This window comes from Dromiciops gliroides, chromosome 5 (genome assembly GCF_019393635.1).
Source record: "Dromiciops gliroides isolate mDroGli1 chromosome 5, mDroGli1.pri, whole genome shotgun sequence".
NCBI classification, from domain to species: Eukaryota; Metazoa; Chordata; class Mammalia; order Microbiotheria; family Microbiotheriidae; genus Dromiciops; species Dromiciops gliroides.
This window is the reverse complement of record NC_057865.1, coordinates 40,323,364-40,345,338: the sequence shown is the minus strand read 5'-3', so window position 1 is coordinate 40,345,338 and position 21,975 is coordinate 40,323,364. Positions and strand designations below refer to the sequence as shown.

The 21,975-nt window shown below is 39.7% G+C and overlaps 1 protein-coding gene across 4 annotated transcripts in view; it reads right to left on the bottom strand.

Moving 5' to 3' along the window:
* DNAJC13 (DnaJ heat shock protein family (Hsp40) member C13) overlaps positions 1–19,082 on the bottom strand; it is a 136,153-nt gene extending 117,071 nt beyond the window's left edge. For 3 of the 4 annotated variants that reach the window (XM_043965752.1, XM_043965748.1, XM_043965751.1), the window contains exons 1-3: positions 18,933–19,082; positions 16,380–16,423; positions 5,932–6,012 (exon numbers count right to left, since the gene is read on the bottom strand). In XM_043965752.1, coding sequence (XP_043821687.1) covers positions 5,932–5,999 — 68 coding nt within the window. In that variant the 5' untranslated portion in view covers positions 6,000–6,012; positions 16,380–16,423; positions 18,933–19,082. The remainder of the gene's footprint in view (positions 1–5,931; positions 6,013–16,379; positions 16,424–18,932) is intronic. The other variant, XM_043965750.1, reaches the window with a different exon arrangement.
* Between the last annotated feature and the right edge of the window lie 2,893 nt (positions 19,083–21,975).

Below are 21,975 nucleotides of genomic sequence, written 5' to 3'. Positions count from 1 at the left end.
TTTTTTTTTTCTTCCTATTTTACATTCTTTTTTCTTTGAAAAATGTAGTTAGATGTGATGGCTCTCTGGAAAGGGGAAAGAGAAGAGACACTAGGAGAAATCTTGGTGATGTTAAAAAAAAAATGGAGCCATAAAATTTTGTTTAGAAAAGAACATGAAGGTCTATACTTGCATTGATACTAAAGTCTGGGTAGCAAAATACCACTCTCCCCAAAAAGTGACTGAAGAGAAGATTAACCCCAATGCCTGAGATAGATAATTCTATGTTAAAAAGTACATGCGAAAATCTTTAAATGGAATACTGGAAGCCAAAATAGAACCAGACTTGAAGGAGGACATGTTATTAAAAAGCGTATAGTAGATCTCTAACCTGGAACCAATCCAAAGGGCATTTGGAAATATTCTACACAGTGGTGGAAAACCCAGGCATAGCATTAAGAATTGGGGGCAGAGGGGCAGTTAGGTGGCAAAGTGGACAAAGCACCAGCCCTGGAATCAGGAGGACCTGAGTTCAAATCTGACCTCAGACACTTGACACTTACTAGCTCTATGACCCTGAGTAAGCCACTTAACCCTCACTGCCCTGCAAAAAACCAAAAAACCAAAAAAGAATTGGGGGCAGAATGTTAAGGGAAAGAGAAATCAGGGTGGGCTAGAACAGCAAACAATCAGAGTAAAAAACAGGACTAGAAACAAAGCCAGAGAAACAGTAGTCTAGTCTATGAAAGGTACTTGCTGAGACAGCAGTGGACCAGCAGCTACCTGAGGCCCAAACAAGAACAGTTACTTATTCAGGGACTTCACCACCATTCTCCCTTCTTCTTCCCCTTATGTCTTCCTCATTCTCTGCAAGCCACTATAAGCATCACTAGGCCACAGTGAGTTGGGCAACAGTGATGCTGATGAGAGGTGAAGTGGCAACTTAAACATCAGCAAGACTGAGGCTCAGGGCCTGTCTCAGATACACACGGGCTTTGAGGCTCTGGGTAGCTCATGTGGCTTCTCAGGACTCTAAGTAACTCTCCAAATTGCAGAGGTTTGGACCTGCACACTATGGGAGATTTCCTCCCTGTCAATGAAATTACTGGTCCCGTCCCTATCCCTATTCTATTAATTATGAACATAAGAGCCATTTTATGAAGAAGGCAATCTCTATTGTCTGATTCCAATGACCAAATGTCATTAGTATAGTTCACTTACATATGTATGGTACAGAGTATACTTTACATACATATATGTATATGTATATACACACACGCACAGAGCAAGGGTCTAGAGACTATGCATTTATAATTTTATTGGACTGTATACCTAAGAGAGAAGTGAGATAATATATATGAAGGGCTTTGCAAACCATAAACTATATGAATGCGTAGTAGTAGCAGTAGTGGTAGTGGTGACAGTAGCAGCAATAAGATTATGCTAGGACATTTTTATGATTAATGATAAGATTAAATAGCTGGGGGCGGGCAGCTAGGTGGCACAGTGGATAAAGCACTGGCCTTGGACTCAGGAGGACCTGAATTCAAATCCAGCCTTAGACACTTGACACTTGATGACTAGCTATGTGACCCTGGGCAAGTCACTTAACCCTCATTGCCCCACAAAAAAAAAAAGATTAAATGGTTGAAATGTATGGGAAAAATCAGTAATGCAATATTAGGTAAATAACCGAAATGAGACTAAAATTTTTTATGTAATACAGCACTTTCTTCAAATACCAAAATCTCATTCTTAAATTCTTCAGTATTTGTTGCATTTACTATATTAAATTATTTAAATGTTCAATGAAATAATGAGTCTGACTGAAATATAGAAAATGTTCAACAGACAGATTTTTGACTTACAAATTCTTTATAAAAGATAAAAAGCTAGTTTGCTCTCAAACACAAAGGCAGCTTTCCAGGGTGAACCTGCTCTTCTGCTCTGCCTGAAACATCTGGACCTTCCTTCCTGTCTCAAAGGACTTTGGCCAAGCAGGAAATTACACTGCAGGTAAGGAAAGAAAACTTGTTTTTCTTTATCAAAGTCCTCCTTTCCCTCCAAAATTCCCAACCTACCACAGATAACCAAACTGAACATTTAATTGTAACTTTAATTTTTCAAGTGTAAAAATGTCAGTCTGAAGGTGGCTTCACCAGCAAAAGCAGGGCTCACAGTCTACAAATTAGAGTAATCTCATTCTATACTTATTGTCTGTCTGGTACTGAAAGGAAAAAAAGTGATTGTGGTAAGGTTTTTTAAAAAAGTTATTGATGGGGGCAGCTAGGTGGCACAGTAGATAAAGCAACGGCCCTGGAGTCAGGAGGACCTGAGTTCAAATCCAACCTCAGACACATGACACTTACTAGCTGTGTGACCCTGGGCAAGTCACTTAACCCTCACTGCCTCATCCCCCCAAAAAAGAAAGTTATTGCTGTTAGCAAGTAGCATAAAATTCAGAATAGAATTTCAAATCATGGCTTCTTATAACCAAAAAGGATTTGTACATCTTTGCCTATATTTATCCCTAACACTGCTCTGAAACTTTAAGGCAGTGAATTTCATTTGCAGGTTTAAAAACAATTATGAATAAACTGTACTGACACCTCACCTTTATGATTCAATTTTAATACCCCCCTTTAAAAAACAAACAAACATTAAGTTTTAATCTTTGAGGCAGTTAGGTGGTATAGTAAACAGTGAGAGAGACGAAGTCAAGAAGTCTGAATCCAGCCAAGGATGCTTCATGAGTTGTATGACCCTGGGCAAGTCACTTCACCTGTCTGCCTCAGTTTCTTTGGCTTTAAAATGGGAATAATAATAGCACCTACCTTCAAGGGTTGTTGTGAGGGTCAAATGAGAGACAAGTAAAGGGCTCTGCAAACCTTAAAACCATATAAATGTGTAATGATAGTAGTTGCAGCAGCAGCAGCAATAAAACTATGCTAGGACATACTTTTACTCCTGATTAGTGATCAGATTAACAGCTGAAATGTCAAAAAAAAAAATCAGTACTACAATATTAGGCAGACACTACAATAAAATGATAAACAAACTGTTTCTAGAGATCTACGATTGTGTAAATCAGGTGAATATTAGAGAAGAAGCCTATAGCCTTGAGGCACCAATAACAGAAGGAACTGTGGTCAGAATATGTGGTCAGCTAGCTCCAGAGAAATCTACAATGACTTCGGATCAAGCTCTGGTCTTGAGACTAGATAGGAAAAGAGCAAAAAGCACAGACCTGAAGTACCTAAGCATTACTCAAAAGTGACCTGACTGTAGACTTTTTTTTTTCTGCAGCAAGGAGCTCAAAGGCAAGAAAAGAAAAGCCAGCGAGCCCTTCATAATGCACCCATGTGTCCAAGAGACACTTTTTTGCCCTGGAAAAAATGTAGCCATATTCATGCAACAACACTTGCAGAATCAGACCATTCCATTCTTGGCTGAGAAGCCACAAAGTTTTGCTTCATCCATACATTGTTTTCTTTTTTCAGCTTGTACAGCTGGCCACAGAACCTACATGTTTACTATATGAGTTCACACAGATCATGCCTAAATTTTCTCCAAGTAAATCTTTTTGCAAGACAGTTACACTACTTGAGTTCCAAGTTTTAGATACTCTCCACATGTAGTGCTTAAAATTCCCAGAGAATCAAGGCTATTAAAAAGCTTACAGGAAAAAAAGTTCCTGTAGTGTGTAAGGTTTAGTCTTGTCTGTCAATGCAGTCTGTTACATGCAGCACATTACCATAAATGAAATGTAGCCTTTCCCATGAGATAACTGAAGTGTTCAGTTATTTAAATAAAATAGCGCTCAACTTTTGTTAAGAATTCAATTTTTAAGAAAGAATGAGACGATTGGTCCTACCATCTGATTATAGGCAAAAATTAGTCTAAAAAAATTAGCCAGTTTTACTATGCAGAAAAAAACATGGACTCAGTGAAACTAATAAGTAAAAATAATTCAAAGCAAAAGGTTTCCAAAAAGATAACAAAGGGATCCTAAACTTAGAACTAGCAGATACATTTTTAAAGGTACAATCCCACAAGAACAAATGGCTTCATGGGGCAGCTAGGTGGTGCAGTGGATAAAGCACTGGCCCTGGATTCAGGAGTACCTGAGTTCCAATCCAGCCTCAGATACTTGACACTTACTAGCTGTGTGACCCTAGGCAAGTCACTTAACCCTCACTGCCCCACAAAAAAAAAAATTAGAAAAAAAGGCTTCTCTGAAACACTCATCAAGCTATACCCGCCAAGTGGCCTGGGAGCCCCAAGAACTCCTACTGCTTCCCTGACTTGCTTATGATTTTCTTATTTTCTCCCATTCCATTATTTGCTACCAGATATTGCCCAGGAACCTCCACTTCACATTACTGCTGCTTCTTGTCCCCTATATGAAGTGTCAGCGGAAGGAGCAAAAGAAGATGGGAGAGTATACTTGGGAAACTACTTCTTTGCACTACTCTACCCAGTTCCCCTAGACCTTGGTCCACACTCACCTTGCATTCTCTCTAGCCTCCAAAATCTCTCTTCAGCCTCATCCCAGGACTCCTATACCTACTCCAGCTCCCCCACTGTCAGCTCTAATTTGCTCTATAAGATCCAAGTAAAAAAAGGGGGTAGTGAGAAAGGGCAGAGTAAGAGACATTTCCCCTGTGGTAGCAGAAAGGGTATTCCTGGGACCCTGGGAAGAAATGGAAGAGGGAAATGGGGAACCAGCTGAGAACTAATAGACATCTCTCAGATTTATAGCAGTAGGATGTCCTACTTTGAGCGCTTTAGGCCCTAAATCCCTGCCATACTCCTTGTCCATTCTAGCCTTCTTGGCCCCACCACTCAAAGCTCTTTCCCAGGCTGTGCCCTACCAGAGTCCTTCCCCCAAACTGTAAAAGTCAGTGTTTTGAAACTAGAGGATTCCCTGCTCCTATTACCAGTCCAGGGACAAGGTATGAAGGGAAGGAATTTCTCCTCCTACTGCAGGGACATGTGTTCTTGGAATCTCAAGTTGGGACCCAGAATACACGTTCCCACAGAGAACACTGTTAAACATAGGTTTAAGATGTCCAGGACCATACTTGGGTGCATTAAAGGATTAAAGAGGCCAAGTCCAAAATGGAGCAGAAATTAAAAGACAAATAGAATAGGATCTAAAGTTTCATCATGGCCACCAGAAGTGTTAAACCTGTAGCCCATGGGCTGCTATAGCCCACAACACTCCCCAGGGTATATCAAACCAGATTAAAATAGAAATTGAAAATAGTTAACAACAAAAAAAAATACAATAAAACAGATAATGTTGATATGTGGTTCTCCTAAAAAAAAAAAAATTGGACTAGCAGAATCCTATCCTTATATACAGTTTAGAGGCTCCCATTTCTATTTTCATTTGCTGACAAATTCTTTCTGTTAGGATCCAAAGGGATGTATACCATCATTCATTCAGGTCAACGACCTTATAAGACATTAAAGTCAGTAAATCAGAATTAGAATTAGAATCTTGAGCACGCGCGTGTGCGCGCGCACACACACACACACACATGTCTAAGTGCAAAAACACAAATAAATAATGGGGTAAATTAGATAAGAATGTGATTTCAAGAATCAACTGTAGTAAAGAAAAATGCAGTGCTTTTACATAAGTTATGTAATCAGAAAATGGCCCTTTTTTAAAAGATCAACTTGTTCTCTTTTAATGGTGCTTTTCTTCATTTCTGTGGGAAAAGGTTAATAAGACTTGCTTGGGCAAAGGGATAAATAGAAAATTCAGTCACAATGTTTTCTCTACATCAGGACTGAAGAATGAGTATACTTTACTTAAGCTTCCGAGAAAAGAACAATGTTAAAGAACCTAAGACCATTCTGAATTATACAGTGTAAGCTAACAAGGCAAATAAAGCATCTTTCAGTAGAAAATAGAAGGTAAAATAAGCAGGAAATACTTACTTCCCTCTCCATGAATGTTTTGTTGTATAGAAACAGGCCAGATCTTTATTTTCCCTAATAATATTCATTTTGCACTGAGACCTGAAAAATACATTTGAACACAAGATTTAGTGGACTTTTATAACAAGCATACAACTTTATTAACAATTTTTTTAAAAAAACCCAACCCTAAAACCTGTATATCAGAAATTTTATGAAGTCTCCAATTGGGAATATCAGTGGGAACATTACCATTAAATCAAATACAATCTAATGGGAAAAAAATTTCCCCTGTAGACTAGGACAAAAACTTCTCAAAGTACTACAGGATAGCAATAATGTTACATTTCCTACAATGGGTACTATATTCCCAACTCTCCTTGGATCTCAGACAATGCTGACTACCCAGTTTCCCTCTTCTTTCTGTCTATATAAAGAGAACATCGGATAGAGCTATACTGAAAGCAGACATTCTGTCAGTAGATGCTATCAAGCTATACCAGAATTTACTTAATATACTTAAATTTCAGTGTTGTTAGCTTATACATGTACTTCACTCAGGAACATATTAAAAGGATCACTGAGCCAAAAAACCAAAAAATACCATCTTTCCTTTAGGTACTTGAAAGCGATTATTCTTAAATTATCTCCTTAATTACTTCTCTATCTGTTATATCAACAAAGGAAGACAGAAATTCTATGGGCATCCACAATTGAAATTCAGTGTCCTGTGAGGAACTCTCCAATCATCTCTGATTTCTATCTAGTGTGAATCCAGGAGCACAAAGGAAGAAAGGAGAAAACTTCTAGGGCTATTCTAGATAACAAAGGACTTCAAAGACATTAAAAGAGCTACAGCTACCATGCAATTTTTTCTCTATGGACTTGTGCTACAAACTTTTAATCTCATAATGCCTAAAGGAGGAAACGAATGAAGAATCAAGGTCAACTTTTTCTAGTACTCTCAAAAATGAAAATAAGTAACATTTCAAGATACTACCTTTATATTCTTTTAATAAAAGGAAATACAGGACCCCAAAGACATTCTAAACCAGTAAAGACCTTGAAATAAAGGTGAGGCTTTCAGGACAAAGATGTATGAAAGACATTTCTGAAGTATGAGCTTCTTAAGAGAACTGACAGATTGTTCTTATGGTTACATAATATATGTTTGGAGCTTCATTAAAGTACTAACATTTTAAATTTAAACATTAAGCACATAAAATATGTAAGGCACTATGCTAGGCATTATGTTTTTGAAACTTCCAAATACACTGTAATTTGGTAAAGGATAAAGCAATTTTAAGTGGCTTACTACTTATACCAATAAACTTAAACAAGAATCTTAATCTCAAGCATCATCTTGGTATGCAAACTTTTTAGAAAAAAATTTACTTTATAGTAAATACACCACAGACCCAACTTTAGGATTTTAACTCCACAAACGTTTTTTAAAAAGACAACAAAAACTTTATCCCTTTACTGACTGAAAGCTTTTTGAGGGCAGGAAATGTCTTATCTTTGCAACTTCCTTGAGTGCCCACTATAGTTTAATGCTCGTATATCCAATTTTAAATCTCACACTATAGTGGGCACTCATGGAAGTTGCAAAGATGAGACATTTCCTGCCCTTTAGGATTTTAAACATCACAATAAGCAAGGAATGTTGGACGAATCTTCTCACATGCATATGATACCATGTAAAGGGTATATGCAGCATCTAAACCCTAAAATGTCACATTTTAGCCAATAAATTCATAGCTAACTCTGAGGGAAAATATGTGCCTTAGGTAGAAAATATCTGAATGTATATACTGAAAAGAACTCGGCTAAGGGAACATAAAGATACTGGCAGTCTTCAACTTACAAAGAAGTCCAGTTCATTTGTTAAACTAGTTGTTCCCTCACTGACACAATGTTGTAAACTGGCTCAAAACTCTTATTTGACGCATGATATGGCTGAATCATATACAGATTGTGTTATACCTCCCCATCCTTTCTATGGGAAAGAGTCCCAAATATGAAACATAGGGGCCACATCTTTCCTATAAGAGATTCTCCAATCTCCCTTCCCCATCAAACTGTAATGCCACTGTGATTGTAAAGATTCTTCCCTATTTTGGTGATTAGAAGAGATTCCTTCCAATCCTCCCTTCTGAGTGGGACTAATGAAGATCAGTGCCCCCACTGCAATGGCAAGAAGCCAGGCACTTCAGCACCAGATGATTCAATATTTCCATGGGGTTGGGAGTTGAGTTACAGTTTCTAGGTACCGAGGCATGATCCTTGTATGCAAACTAAAAAGATAATTTACTTTTTAGTAAATAAACCATAAGCCAAATTTTGTAAGGATTTTAATTCCACAAATTTTTTTTTAAATGGCAAACAAAGCTTTATTTCTTTATAGACTACAGGCTTTCTGAGGGTAGGAAATGTCTCTTATTTCTGCAACTCCCACCAGAATGCCCACTGATGAGAGTGAAGGAGAGGAAGAGTGCTTGAAACTATAGCAATTAGAGGCACAGATTTTAACGCAGAGAGTTAAAGGTGAAAAGTAGCAGAAATAAGTTGAGATAGTGAGGTAGCTTCTTCTGAAAGTAGGAGGCAGAATTAAAACCCTCAGGATTAGGAAGATCAGAGGACAAAGAAGTTAAGGCAGGGTGACCAGGTCAGCAGCATCTTTGGGAGTAAAAAGGGGTAGGGACAAATCTAGGGGAAGAAAATAACCATTAATAGTGGAGAGGGAAACAAATTCCCTCCAACCTTATGAGCATGTCCCTACTATATGTCTTCACCTAAAAGGACTTGGGGGGGGGGGGTTGGGGGGGGTGGTGGAGAAGTGCTACTCTTGCATTACAAAAATCCACAGAGCATATATTAAAGCTAAACTCTGGGCTCTTTGCATGCTGTGAGCTCCTTTTACCTTTAAAATGGAGACTAGGGGATTTACAGGATCTGTGAAATAAGCTATTATGGTTGTCTCAGCTAAAGCCCACCTTCTGCAAGAAGCCATTCCCAGTCCCCCTTAAGGTTACTGCTCTCCCTCTGAGGTGATCAGTTTGCCTGTCCAGAGGTGTGTGCAGGTTGTCTGTCCCATCAGGCTGGGGGCTCCTTGAGAGAGGGACTGTGTTTTGTTTCTCTTTGTATCCCTAGCACTTAGCATGGTGCCTGCTGCACAGCAGACATTTAATAAATAGTTGCCTGTGTGACTTAAGCCAACCTGGTTAAAGGCTGTATTGCAGGGGGCAGCTAGGTGGTGCAGTGGATAGAACACCGGCCCTGGAGTCAGGAGTACCTGAGTTCAAATCCGACCTCAGACCCTTGACACTTACTAGCTGTGTGACCCTGGGCAAGTCACTTAACCCCAACTGCCTCACCAAAAAAAAAAAAAGAAGAAAGGGAAAAAAAGGAAAAGGGTGTCTTGCAACACTCCAAATCTTCAATATGGTTTAGGTATGGTTATGGAGTGCACAGATAGAATTCTAACAAGTCTAGAATTTACTTTTATTTCCAGTCACCTGAGTCCAGTCATATACATGCCAAATCAGCAAGACATCAAGGAAGAAAGGAAACTGTATCAGATCAAAGAGAATGGTAAAGAAAGCAAAACACAAAGATTGTCCAAAAGGTACCAGTTTGCTAAACTTCTTTTATCGGTTTCAAAGAGAATTAAAAAGAAAAACTGTACTATGCCTCCTAGACTACAGGTGCCACAGCAGTCTTCTAAGTGTCGTAACCCACCCCCAACTTTGTATGTAAGTGTTTAACTGGTTTAATGTGACAAAACTTTAAACTTGAATAGATCCCAACTTTGTGATGTTTATGGTAGTTCCTTTAATAAGTGACTTTTTTCTTTTGGGCCAGACCTGTGATTTCATCTGTCTAGGGAACTTTCAGTGTAGAGGCTCTTTACTGAGGCAGATCAACAGCTCATCTATAATTTAAGCTCCTCAGGAGTTGCCTGGAACACTCAGAGGAACTGATTTGTTCACTGTTATACAGCTATGGTACCTCATAGGAAGGACTTAAACTCATGTCCCAGGTCTTCCTGATTCCATGACCAGGCTTCTACCCATTAAGTCTTCCTGCCTTTCAAGATGGCTTTAGGAAGAGAAGACAACAGAATGGAAAATGCCAGTCCTTAGCCCACTGACTGCCCTACATTTTGGTGGTGAGGGGAAGTTTTCAGTTTAAAAAAAGAAATGACCATGTATGCATTAGATTTATGGTTTGCTTTTTTTTTTGGAGGGGGGGTGGGCAATGAGAGTTGAATAAATTGCCCAAGGTCACACAGCTAGTAGGTGTCAAGTGTCTGAGGCCGGATTTGAATTCAGGTCCTCCTGAATCCAGGGCCAGTGCTCTATCCACTGCACCACCTAGCTGCCCCCCTATAGTTTGCTTTTAAATATCATTGTGCTTAAAAGTATTGAGATAGACTCACGAAATGTTTCTTACTATTTTACCTAATGTACTACAGGTATAACAAATGTAGATTTCAAGATTCTAATTAATTTAAAACAGCACAACAGTCAGTGTCTTTACTCTTAAAGGTACAGTCTGAATATTTTCATTTGATTTTCTTCTATTTTTCAGGAGGACATATTACAACATTTGATCCATTTAGAATCTTTTGGGTATTATCACTAGCCACTTGGTGGAACTGTGGATTAACTTAGATGATTTTTAAGGACTATTTCCATTTATCAACAGAACAAATAGATAAAAAGGCTGACATGTTCTATACTGAGTTTTAACCCAAAGGGAAGTATGACAATTTTTGTTTTGTCTTTTAAATGTATTTACAGTATTGGTGCCCCCAAACAGTTGTACTAATGGCTAAAAGATATTTCAATATTTCTTACTGAGCAAGACCACTCCAATACTTCAAGAATGTTATTTCTTTGTACTCCCTTCAGCCTTCAAGAGGTGCTGCAGCCAGAACAAAACAGGCACCCTGTAGCCTTTCCAAAATTAGTTCATTAAGCTGGTCCTCAGGTAGTTTATAATGGTCCATATTGGCCCCATGGTACACCCCAAAGCTTCTTCAAGTGTGTATCATAACACCATATGGGGTCACGGAAAATTTGGCAACAAAGATTAGATATACCTAATTTATATACCTATATACCTAGGGTCCCGTAAAAATTTCTTGGGTGAAAAGCAGTCGTGAGTGGAAAAAGTTTAAGAAGCCCTGGCATATACTACTTCAGTTTAACTATAAACCAGTGAAGTCAAGAATGAAAAAACAATTGGCACAGTTATATCTTGATATAAACAAAATGGATTAAGTAGACTACATGTTGATATACATTATTCACTTTGGCAAAATATATTCAAGTATCCTACCCATTTATTCTAAGTAGAATTCCAAATTACTTTTCTTAACATCATCACAACAGCTTTTTGCTCTGAAAACAGCATTAATTCCTTTGGGATATCCCTTGACCCTGACATATAGTACTATAACTTATAAAACTGAACCTTTACAGCGCCATGCTAAAGTAAAAAAAAATGCAGGTAAAATGAGGTAGACTCTAGATGGGGCTGCCCCAGTTTCTCTGAAGTCTCATATAATATTCCTATCTACAACAATAAAAGGCATGAAGAACTGAAGAGCCAAACTGAAGCCAAAGGAATTAGAGAAAACATCTGCAGTGATCCTTAGAACATACCTGTCAACTCATTGCTAGAGGTCACAAAGCCAAAGGAGACTGACCTAGCAAGTCATACACCCAGAGCTGTGGTCCTACATATTTGAGTGTCCAGAAAAATAAGCAGCCCAGAAAGACTAACATATACTGGATATAACTTGGGAACTAATAATGTAGCATGTTTAAAGAAAAAATACCTATTTCATTTTTTCATTATTATAGTATATTTACATACCTCAACCCTGTAAAATTGCTTTCCCTCTGAATTCTATTTTTATGAAGTAGTGACACACCTTCTCAATCTGTAGCATTTTATTCTTTCAATCACTAGCCATTGATTTAAAGGCCACTCAGTTCAATAAACATGCTAAATGCAAACAACATGCAGAGTACAGTGCTGGGGAGAGTACATGAAGACAATCTAGTACGTGAATTTGGGGATCCAGATTTTTGTCATTTGGTTTATTAAAAACTTGTACTAGCCGTCTCATTCACAGACCTGCTCAGTGTCCATCTAGTTTCCTTCGATCATCACTAATTAATTCAGGATTAAATGCAATATTTTACTGACTTACGAAGTTTTCACAGTTGTGATCACATAAGCACTTAAAAAGGATATACAAGTATTTCCTGGGAAGAAGCCTACAGGAAGGAAAACCTCATTCACAACTTCTGAAAAAAATCTTATTAGGTCCTATCATTAAGATGAACATTTCCCCAAATGGTCCCAACTTAGTATTTGCCAATTTACTCTTGATGCTTTCCATTTAACTTTGGTTTGCAAGATTTCAAACAAGAGGTAATCATTATATGAGCCTGATTTAATTCCCCAGGTTCAAATGACCTAATTTAATGTATATTCCCCTTATTCTACTTCATTCATGGCTTCTAAAATTGTCCAGGTTATACTGAAATGTCCTGGTAACTGGCAGCTTTAATTAAGTCTCCTTGTCTTTTTTAAAGCTTATATTCTGGACGAGGCAGTAACTATCATAATTAAGAGTCAAGTACCTTGTGACTCCTACATTTAGATAATAATAATCTAATGGAAAATGACATTTCTTTTTACCATGATTCTTTTAAAAGATCTAAAATTTAGGGGCGGCTAGGTGGCGCAGTGGATAGAGCACCGGGAGTACCTGAGTTCAAATACAGCCTCAGACACTTAACACTTACTAGCTGTGTGACCCTGGGCAAGTCACTTAACCCCAATTGCCTCACTTAAAAAAAAAAAAAAAGATCTAAAATTTAAGTTTATCTTCGTTAACCACTTTCAAGTATTCAATCAAAACTAAAATTCTATACTTTTTTTTCTCCAAAACAGACACATATACACACACCATAAATGAGCTAGCTCCAGAAGGAAAACATACCCATTACATTTAAGTTCCCCTAATCTTTTGCTACAATTGCACTTTAAAAATATTTTTCACTTAAATTACATTCCAATTGTTTTATCAGAAAAAAAACACCTTATGTTTTGAAGGAATAGAAAACCAAAATATGAAAAATTATCTAGGTTTAAGAGATCATACTGTCATAAAGCCACAAGAGGTTTTTAAAGTCTTTAAAAAATTCAAGAGTTAGTTTTGTTCCTAACTTGGGTTTTATGAAATTCTGTCTCAATAAATACAACAAAAATGCTAAGTGGTTAGCAGTTTAGTGAACTTTTATACAGGGTAAAAAGAATACAAATTAGGCTCTTTGTGCTGTGTGGGTGAAACACTGCCATGAGAACTTTAACCAACTCTTTAATTTGACTTAACTTGTAATCTTTAACTTAACTACAAAAGGCAGTTGCTTCTAAAGAAATTAATGTGGCTGTCCAGAACCACTGTAAAAGCTTACGATTTAATTTAATTTAGGGGTCATACCTTTCCCAATGTTACTCTACAACGCAAGAAACTAAAACTGTCCTAAGAACAAACCCCCTTCTTTAGGAATGGATTTATGACCACTTAAGTCTTTAGCCATGATCAGTATGAGTGCATTATTAATTATCCTTGAATACTGCATTTGACCATGAGTTCTCTATGGGCTATACAATACCATCTGTCACATAGGCTGCTTTTGTTGACAGGCTCAGAGTCCCATTGTACTCTGCTCAGGCTATACCTGGAATGTTAGGGCCAGCTCTCAGTGCCATGTTGAGCAAGTCCAGAGGACAAGCAGAATGAAGAAAGGTTCTTGAATCCAATACATGGATTAGTTGAAAAGACATGGGATGATGAGACTACTAAAGGCTTAGAAGGGGCATGATATGTTTTCTAATATTTGAATGGCTCTCATGTTAAGTCGAGAAGCATTTATTTAGCGCTTGCTGTTTTCCAGGCACTGTGCTAAGCACTGGGAACACAAAGGGAAAAACAGTCCCTGCTCTTGAGAGACAATGTGTAAACAACTATGTACAAACCCAGATGAGCCAGGTGGCAGAGCGGATAGAGTACTGGTATTAGAGTTAGGAAAACTCATCTTCCTGAGTTCAAATCTGGTCTCAGACACTAGCTGTGTGGTCCTGGGCAAGTCACTTAACATGGTTTGCCTATTTCCTCATCTGTCAAATGAGGTGGAGAAGGAAATGGCAAACCACTCCAATATCTTTGCAAAGAAAACCAAAAATGGGGTCATGACTAAGTACAAACAAGATATGTAAGTGATTCACCAGAGATCACCTTGGAGAAAAGGCACTAGCACTAAGGAAGACAGGGGAAGGCTTCTTGCAGAAAAGTGGGACTTTAGCAGACTTGCAGGAAGCCATGGAAGTGGGGAGACTGAGATGAGGACGGAGAGATTTTCAGGTTTTGGGGACAGCTACTGAAAATGCCTTGAGTCCAGAGAGGCAGTGTCTTGTGCTAGGAACGAGGAGGTCAGTCTGGCTGGATGGCAGAGTGCCTTGTGAGAAGTCAAGTGTAAGAAAAGGGAAATCGAGATCAGACTGTCTGGCCCTCAGGGCAGAAATCAGGAGAAATGGTGAAAATGCTCAGAAATAACTTTAGATTTGGCATCAAGAAAAAACTCCATGGCAACGAGCATGATCCCAAAGTAGAATGAATGGGACGCCTGGGGAAGTGTCACAGTCTGGGTTCCTCTCCCAAGATCTTTAAGTAGAGCCCTTTCAGATGGAAACTGAACCGGGTGACTATTGAGGCCCTTTACAACCCTTAAAAGGAAGCGAATGCAGTATCATCAACACTGAGTGTTGATCTACTGTGATGGACTAGATTCTTCTCACCAATGCAATGGTACAGAAGAGTTCCAGGGAACTCAATAGAAGAGGATCTCCAAATCCAAGGAAAAAAAAAGAACTGTGGAGTATAGATGCTGAATGAACCATACTATTTCTTTTGTTTTTGGGGCTGTTGTTTTTTCTATTTTGAGGTTTTTCATCATTGCTCTGATTTTTCTCTTATAACATGACTAATGCAGAAATAGGATTAATGTTATTATGTGTATATATATATATATATAAAAACCATATCAGATTACCTGCTGTCTAGGGGAGGGGGGAGGGGGGAGGAAGGGAGAAAAATCTGAAATTGGAAAGCTCGTATAAACAAAAGTTGAGAACTATCTTTACATGTAACGAGAAAAAAAAATACTTTATTAATTAAAAAAAAAAGGAAGTGAATCTGTCATCAGGTCTTAAAACTCTATTATGGACTGTGGTTCTGTCTCCCTTTAGCTATTTTTATTTATGAAAGAATGAAATAAATGTAGGTAGACAGCAAGAAAGTTAGCAATCTCATAAAATGTCAGCTAATATCTATACTATAAACACTCATCAAATTGTAGCACATAACCTTGTGAAGTTTGCCTATAGTTTTTATCTAGACTTTAAGGAAATTATCTTTATAACTTTCAAAACACAACAAATCATCACATTGTGGTGTTCATAGAATTTGAGATCTCCTTTTCATTAATCCTATTTCTAAAGGAAATGGTGATTTGTAGCCATGAACCAGAAATATGAAAGTGACTCCAGACTGGAAGCAGTAAGGAATATCAACACAGAAACAAGAAGTATATGCCACAGAGAAGAGTTATCCTTCTTTATTTGGGGATGAGAAGTAGCATGGCATAATGGATAGAAAGCCAGAACTGAAGGAGGAAGATCTGTATTCAAGTTCCATACATAGGAACCTTGTGCTCTAAGCAAATATGCACTGTTAGGAGCTTCCTCACACATCAACTCCCTATACTAATGAGATCAAGGTTCAGGCACTATCGGGCACTGATTCCTGATGAATCTCATAGTTAGTGAAGTTCTGTTTCATTGAGTCTTTACTTTACAAAAACTACTCATCACTTCATAGTTCTAATATTTCTCAACTTTGAAAATGCCTTCACCACATCTCTCATGAATTTGAAATCAATAAGCAATTCTATAAGAGGTCCTAACCATACATAAACATTCAATTTGTATGTCACTGAAGCTTTCTCAAAAAGTTTCTTTATATTTGTCATTTTATCTTCAGAATAGAATAAGTTTGAAGCAAGCACGCCTTTTAGCATGCTCTTTATCCTTATATACAAAGGAGAGGAGAGAGGAAAAGAGGAAAGGAGGGGTAAGGAGAGAGACAGATGAATACACTTAAGGCACTTTGTTCCAATGGACAAAATTAATTTTCTGGAACCATACTTTAACTTATCACTGTTCTCAAAGGCATGAAATTTTGCAAGGCTATCAGGTACAATAAAGTTTTACTCAAAGCATCTAAACATTGTTCCTTTCAGTTAAAAACATTTAAAATTGTTACTGTTTCCCCTTTCCATACTTTAAGGTGGGGGTAGTCGTGGAAGAGAAGAAGGCCTACCTACCTGTTAGAGAATGGCAAGCACCCAAAAGAGACCTTGTATCATGCCTAGAAATTAAACAAACAAGTATTCCTTAGGAAAAGCAATAAAACAGAAGGACAAGGTTAAGGATTTGTTTTTGCTGCTTCAAATGAAAAGGCAAAAATTGAAAGAAAAAGCAAACTGCCCTAAAATAAGCTATATTAACAATCTTAAATTTATGGAAATCGTTAAAATACTTATTTCAAAATTCTTTGGGGCTTTGTTTGCTTTCCCTAAACTCTTCCTGACCAATTACAGTGATGGCACACATATGAAGAGAAATGGTCTCTGACACACCCAGGGCCCAAAGCAAAAGGACTTTTTAGTTTCAAGTCAATAGTGTATTTCTAGTGTATGCCACAAGATACAGCTACAAAACGTATGGGCTTTGTTGGCTCAAGTACATAGACTCTTGAAAGGATTTTAGGACATATTTAAGTTAGTACCCCTAGCAAAATATATCGTTACACAGTATACTCTTGGTTGTAAAGACAGGTAAGTGTAACTAAGTCAAAGAGGGCCACAACTATGTTAAACAGCCCTTAAAAGAGCTTCACTGTAATTTAAATCATAGCACCATAGTTTTAGAGAAGGAAGAGGCCTTACAAATCATTTTGTCCAATTCGCTAAAATTAGTCTCAGAGGCTGTGACTTGTGGGAGTTCACTCAGCTGGTTATCAGCACAACTGAGTTTCAAACCTAGGTCCTAGGATTACAAATTCAGTCTCAAAATCAGATCCCTTTGGCCACTTTCAACCATTATAGCCAACACCTGGGGGTTAATGTAACAAGAAAGTAAGACCTTTTTGCTGTTGCCTCTCTCTACTGACTGACCACCTTAGTTTACAGAATTTTAACGCATAAAGGATATCTAGTCTGGGTTCATTTTACAGATTAGAAAACTGATTCTTAGTACTTTTTAGCATCTCAGAAGACACTTAAGGTTTGCTCACAGTATTTGCCTTCAGGAGGGCAGGGATAAAGTGTGCAGATCTAAATCAGCAATTCAATCTACTTTTAGCAAGGGGGGGGGAGGGGAGTTGTTTGTGAAAAAAGGAGAAAACCCCAAGTGCTTTAGTTTTTAACGACTCTGAATTTCAGTTATCCATACAAGCTTTTGCTAAAGTTGGTGAGAGACTCTCTTTGGGAGTTAAAATTGTGCTATCCCTCTTAAAAAGCTGAGGAATTAACCTGAAAAATTGACTCGACTTTATGTTTCTCAGGGTTTTTTTTGGGCTCACAAAATGATTATTCTTTAAAGTAACATGAAAGCAATTTTCACTAACAGACTTAACTTGAATCGATTTTCACAATTTCAAAGTAGGTATGATTAAGCATTACCATTACATTTAAAGTCTCAGATCATGAAGAGATATTTGCTATTTTATCCTCATTTGAATAAGGAAGGTAATTTCCAGGAATTGGACTAGATGTTTCTGAATATACTGCTGCGTTCCTCTCCACTGCTACTGCTCTGTCCTCCTCCTACTCTCCTTTTCCTCTCTGCCTTACCCTTTATTTCCTGTTTTCCACTTACTGTTAAAAAATGCTTAATTTCCAACATGAAACCAGAACTTGAGATGTTTATTGGCAATATGCTATACTTATCTACCTGCCATTATGACTTATAAGCTTAGATTATGTCTTGATTCCCGTTTTGCAATTTTTAATCTTTTGAAAGCAGAAAACTAGTTTATGTAGGCTGAGCAGCTACAGATAAACTGCTAAAGATGTCACGTTGAGAAGTCTTACATAGCTTTACTATTCTAATCACATTGTTTTCTATTTAGGAATGTGAATTTCATAATGTGTCCCTAAAAACGACCTTTCTGAAACTGACTCCAAATCTACAAACGTCAAATCAAAAAGGGGAGAAAGCATTAAAAAAAAAAAAGGATGAAAATACAAAACCCGAAACTCCTGAAAAAATACGCTTGAAAATTTGTACTGGTTTTTGTACTGAAAATATCCTGCAATAATTTCCCCCAAACTCTAGCATGAAGAGAGTAGGGACCGAGGAACGACTGTCTCGTGGATGCAGGAGAGAGAATGAAAGCAAACTGAGAGGATCACAGTGAAGTCCATTGAACTTTTTTTTTTAAAACAGCATCGGACCTTTGTCCAGAGATGGCCTTGCCAGAGATGACCACACTTTTAAAAATAAATAAAAAGACCAAAATTAAGAACTCCTTAAGGAAATGGAAAGGATGCACCAGGGGAGGGGGCTCAGCGGTCTGTCGGGGAAGGGGATGAGGGGTGGAAAAATGACTTCCCACGGCAGCTCTGGAAATAGGGCAGCTCTGGGGCAGAATCTACTCCTCTTTCCCCGGTCCGAAGCCCTCGGACAAGGAGAGTGAAACACTCGGTCCCCTGGGCGGGAGGATCGGCCGCCTGCACGCTGCAGAGCCCGAGGAAGGCTGCCAGCGCCGGGACGCAGGCGGGCTGAGGGGCGCCCGGCAACGCGAAGCCCGGGTGGAGGGGGAGGCCGCGCCCTCGGGGCCCCGCCGCCGGACCGCAGGAGAGGAGCGGCTTTACCTGGGCAGGGCACCGGAGAGGTGCTCCTCGCTCCTCGCTCGCCCGGCCGGGCGCCTCCTGCTGCCGCCGCCGCCGCTGCCGCCGCTCCCGCCGCCGCGACCAGAGGGTGGCTGAGGCGACCGCCTGGCTCCCCGGCCCGGCCTGACCCAGCCCCCTCGCCACTTCCTGCTCCCAGCCGCCGGGGGCCTGCCGCGGCCGCCGCGCTCTCCGCCCCCTCCGCCTCCTTCTCCCGCTGCCTCTCAGAGGCTCGCTCTGGAGGCCGCCATCTTCGCTCCGGCTACGGGCGACCGCGCTCACGGCGCTTGCGTGGCCGCCGCCCGAGGCTGTCACGAGACCGGGTCAGCTGATTTCTACACCCCCACCCCCACCCCCACCCCCGCCCAGCCCCTCCTCCCGGGCTCAGCCCCTTTGGCCAAACCTAGGGGTGAGCCAAGGCACTCCGTCCCCGCCCCGTCCCCGCCTTCTCCCACCCATTCCTCCGCCCTGTCCGGGCCTGGAACCCACCCATAACCAACAGCTTGTCGGCCCCGCCTCCGAGGGTGCATGCGTGGGGGCTGAGGCGGGGGCGGGGCAGAAGAGAAGGAAGGGAAGGGGGAGAGTCAGAGTCCAGGCAGCATGAGGGGCGACACACCCCGCTTCCGAGAGCGCATGTGTAAGGGCGGGGAGTGGGCGGGGCAAAGGAGGGAAAAGGAAGAGGGCGAGTAAGTCCCGAGAGCGCGAGGTTTCCGAGCGCGCATGCGTAGGGTCTAGGCGGGGGCGTGGCAGAAGAGAGGGAAGAGTCAGAGTCCAGGCAGCACGTGGGGCGACACGCCCCTCCCTTCCCCGAACTGGAAGGGGGTTTAGAGAAACAAGTGCTGGGAAAACGTTGGGTGTCGTAACAGGGTCCCTTGCACTTGGCTCCTTCCGCCACCCTCGACAGGCAGAAACAAATAACTTAAGCATGGGTCTGCATCTCGTCGATGTCAGAGTGCCGGGGGAGGGCCTGAGGCCAACGGACCTCTCTGGGCTTGGGAGGAGAGTTAGCTTTCCAAACTTGGGCAGCTTGGGGGGGTGCAGAGTAATAGGGTCAGAGGTCCAGAATTGGAAGGGAACTTAGAGGGCAGACAGTGCAACCCCCTCATTTTACGGACAAGGAAACTGAGGCTAAGATAAAGTGATCTGCCCAAGGTGACACAACTAGCGTCCAAAGTAGGATTTGAACTCAGGGCTGCCTAACTCCGAGCCTAGTTCTCTTAGCCACCTAAGCTTACCCCAGGAAGGGGAAGGAAGAGTCAGGGCTTCTGGGGAAATTTCAGAAAGGTAAACACTGTTTGATTTACTTTTGGATAAAGAATACTAATACAGCTGTCAGAAGACTGTTTGGCTGAGGACCACAGATTTTTTTTTTAACCACTTTACAATGAATACAAGTTGTTAAGCCATTAGGTCAAGTGGTCAGGCTAGTTCTCGAAGGCTTAGGAGTTTCTGATAAGTAGGCTCAAAGTAGAGTGGGTGATAAGATTGAGACGTTGAAAGGATTTTAATAAATAGCAAAACTGGTATTGGAATTCAGGGCCTCAGATTTCCAATCTAGGGCTGCTTTCAGTGTACTGACTAAGTTATTTTCCTTTCTGACTAAACTGTCATATGTTTGACGTGACCCAGAACTGTTTAGTAATTAAAAAAAATTTCTGTCCAAGAATATTACTCAAAACAGCAGAAATGAAACTTAGAGCACAGGTTTTATAAAAATCAAGTGGTTGGTTGTGTGTGAGTTTTTTTATTTCAGATTTTGCACTCTTTTGTAAGCAGTAATCTGATTTGTATTATGAAACCTGATGATGTGTCCAAAGTGCTTTTTAAACTATGAGGCTATATAAATTTGAATTATCATTACAGTTATTTATGTATATAGGAGCATGGCACTAAAACTGGAAGAAATCTGAGGACAATGTAGTCTAACCCTTTCATGTTGGGGGGGGGGGCAATGAGGGTTAAGTGACTTGCCCAAGGTGACACAGCTAGTAAGTTCCAAGTGTCTGAAGCTGGATTTGAACTCGGGTCCTCCTGAATCCAGGGCCATTGCTTTATCCCTTGAGGCACCTAGCTGCCCCCCCCCCTTCATTTTATAGGTCAGGAATCAGAGACTGAAGGAGGTTGAGAGCTTTACCCCAAGGTCACATAAGTAGTAAAGTATTAGAGGTAGAATTTAAATCCAGGTCCTTTGACTCAGTCCTCTCTTCCCTGTACCATACTGCAACCCCCTCATTTTATGGATGTGGAAACTGAGGCACAGAGAGGTTAAACAACTTGCTCAGGGTTACATGGTAATTAGGTATAGGCTGGACTTGAACCCATTTCCTGTACTTCCCAATTCAATATTCTTTCTCTTGAGCAGCAACAGGTGAGTGAAAGGAAATGCAAAATTGAATGGTGAGTGAAAAATTGCGATGGGTCATTATGACTTCAGATCCAGTTGTCTTTCCACTGTATCACACTCTCTCCCCATGTCTTGTCTCTTCTTTAAAGAAGTATGTTGTAATTGATGTTTGCATCCTCGGTGCATTATAAATAATAGGTGCTTAATTAATCTTGCTCTAGGTGGAATGTAATGGCATTATCTCAGAGTCATATGAAGGAAGCAATATCATAGTGAATTAGAACAATTTTGACATGAAGTAAACTAAATACTTTAGAAGAACATGTGCTTCCTGAGGGAAGGACTTCTTTATTTTCCTTTGTAATTTTGTCACCTCATGAAGTTCCTTGTATATAGTAGGTGATTAATAAATACTATTTGAATTGGGTCAGATTGAATTAAGATCACAGCTAGCCTATCAAGTTGCTGGGCTCTGGATTTCAAGGAATTTTTTATGTTAAATTTATTTTAATACTTAATTTTAATATTTAATATTAATTACTAATAAATATTAATTTAATTAACATTTAATAATTACTTTAAATGGATGATTTAAACTCTTAGTACAGCTGTTTCCTCTTTTACTTAATATCACCTGACCCTGCAGTTCTTTCTGAGATTTCTATCATCAAACCAGATCCTTGG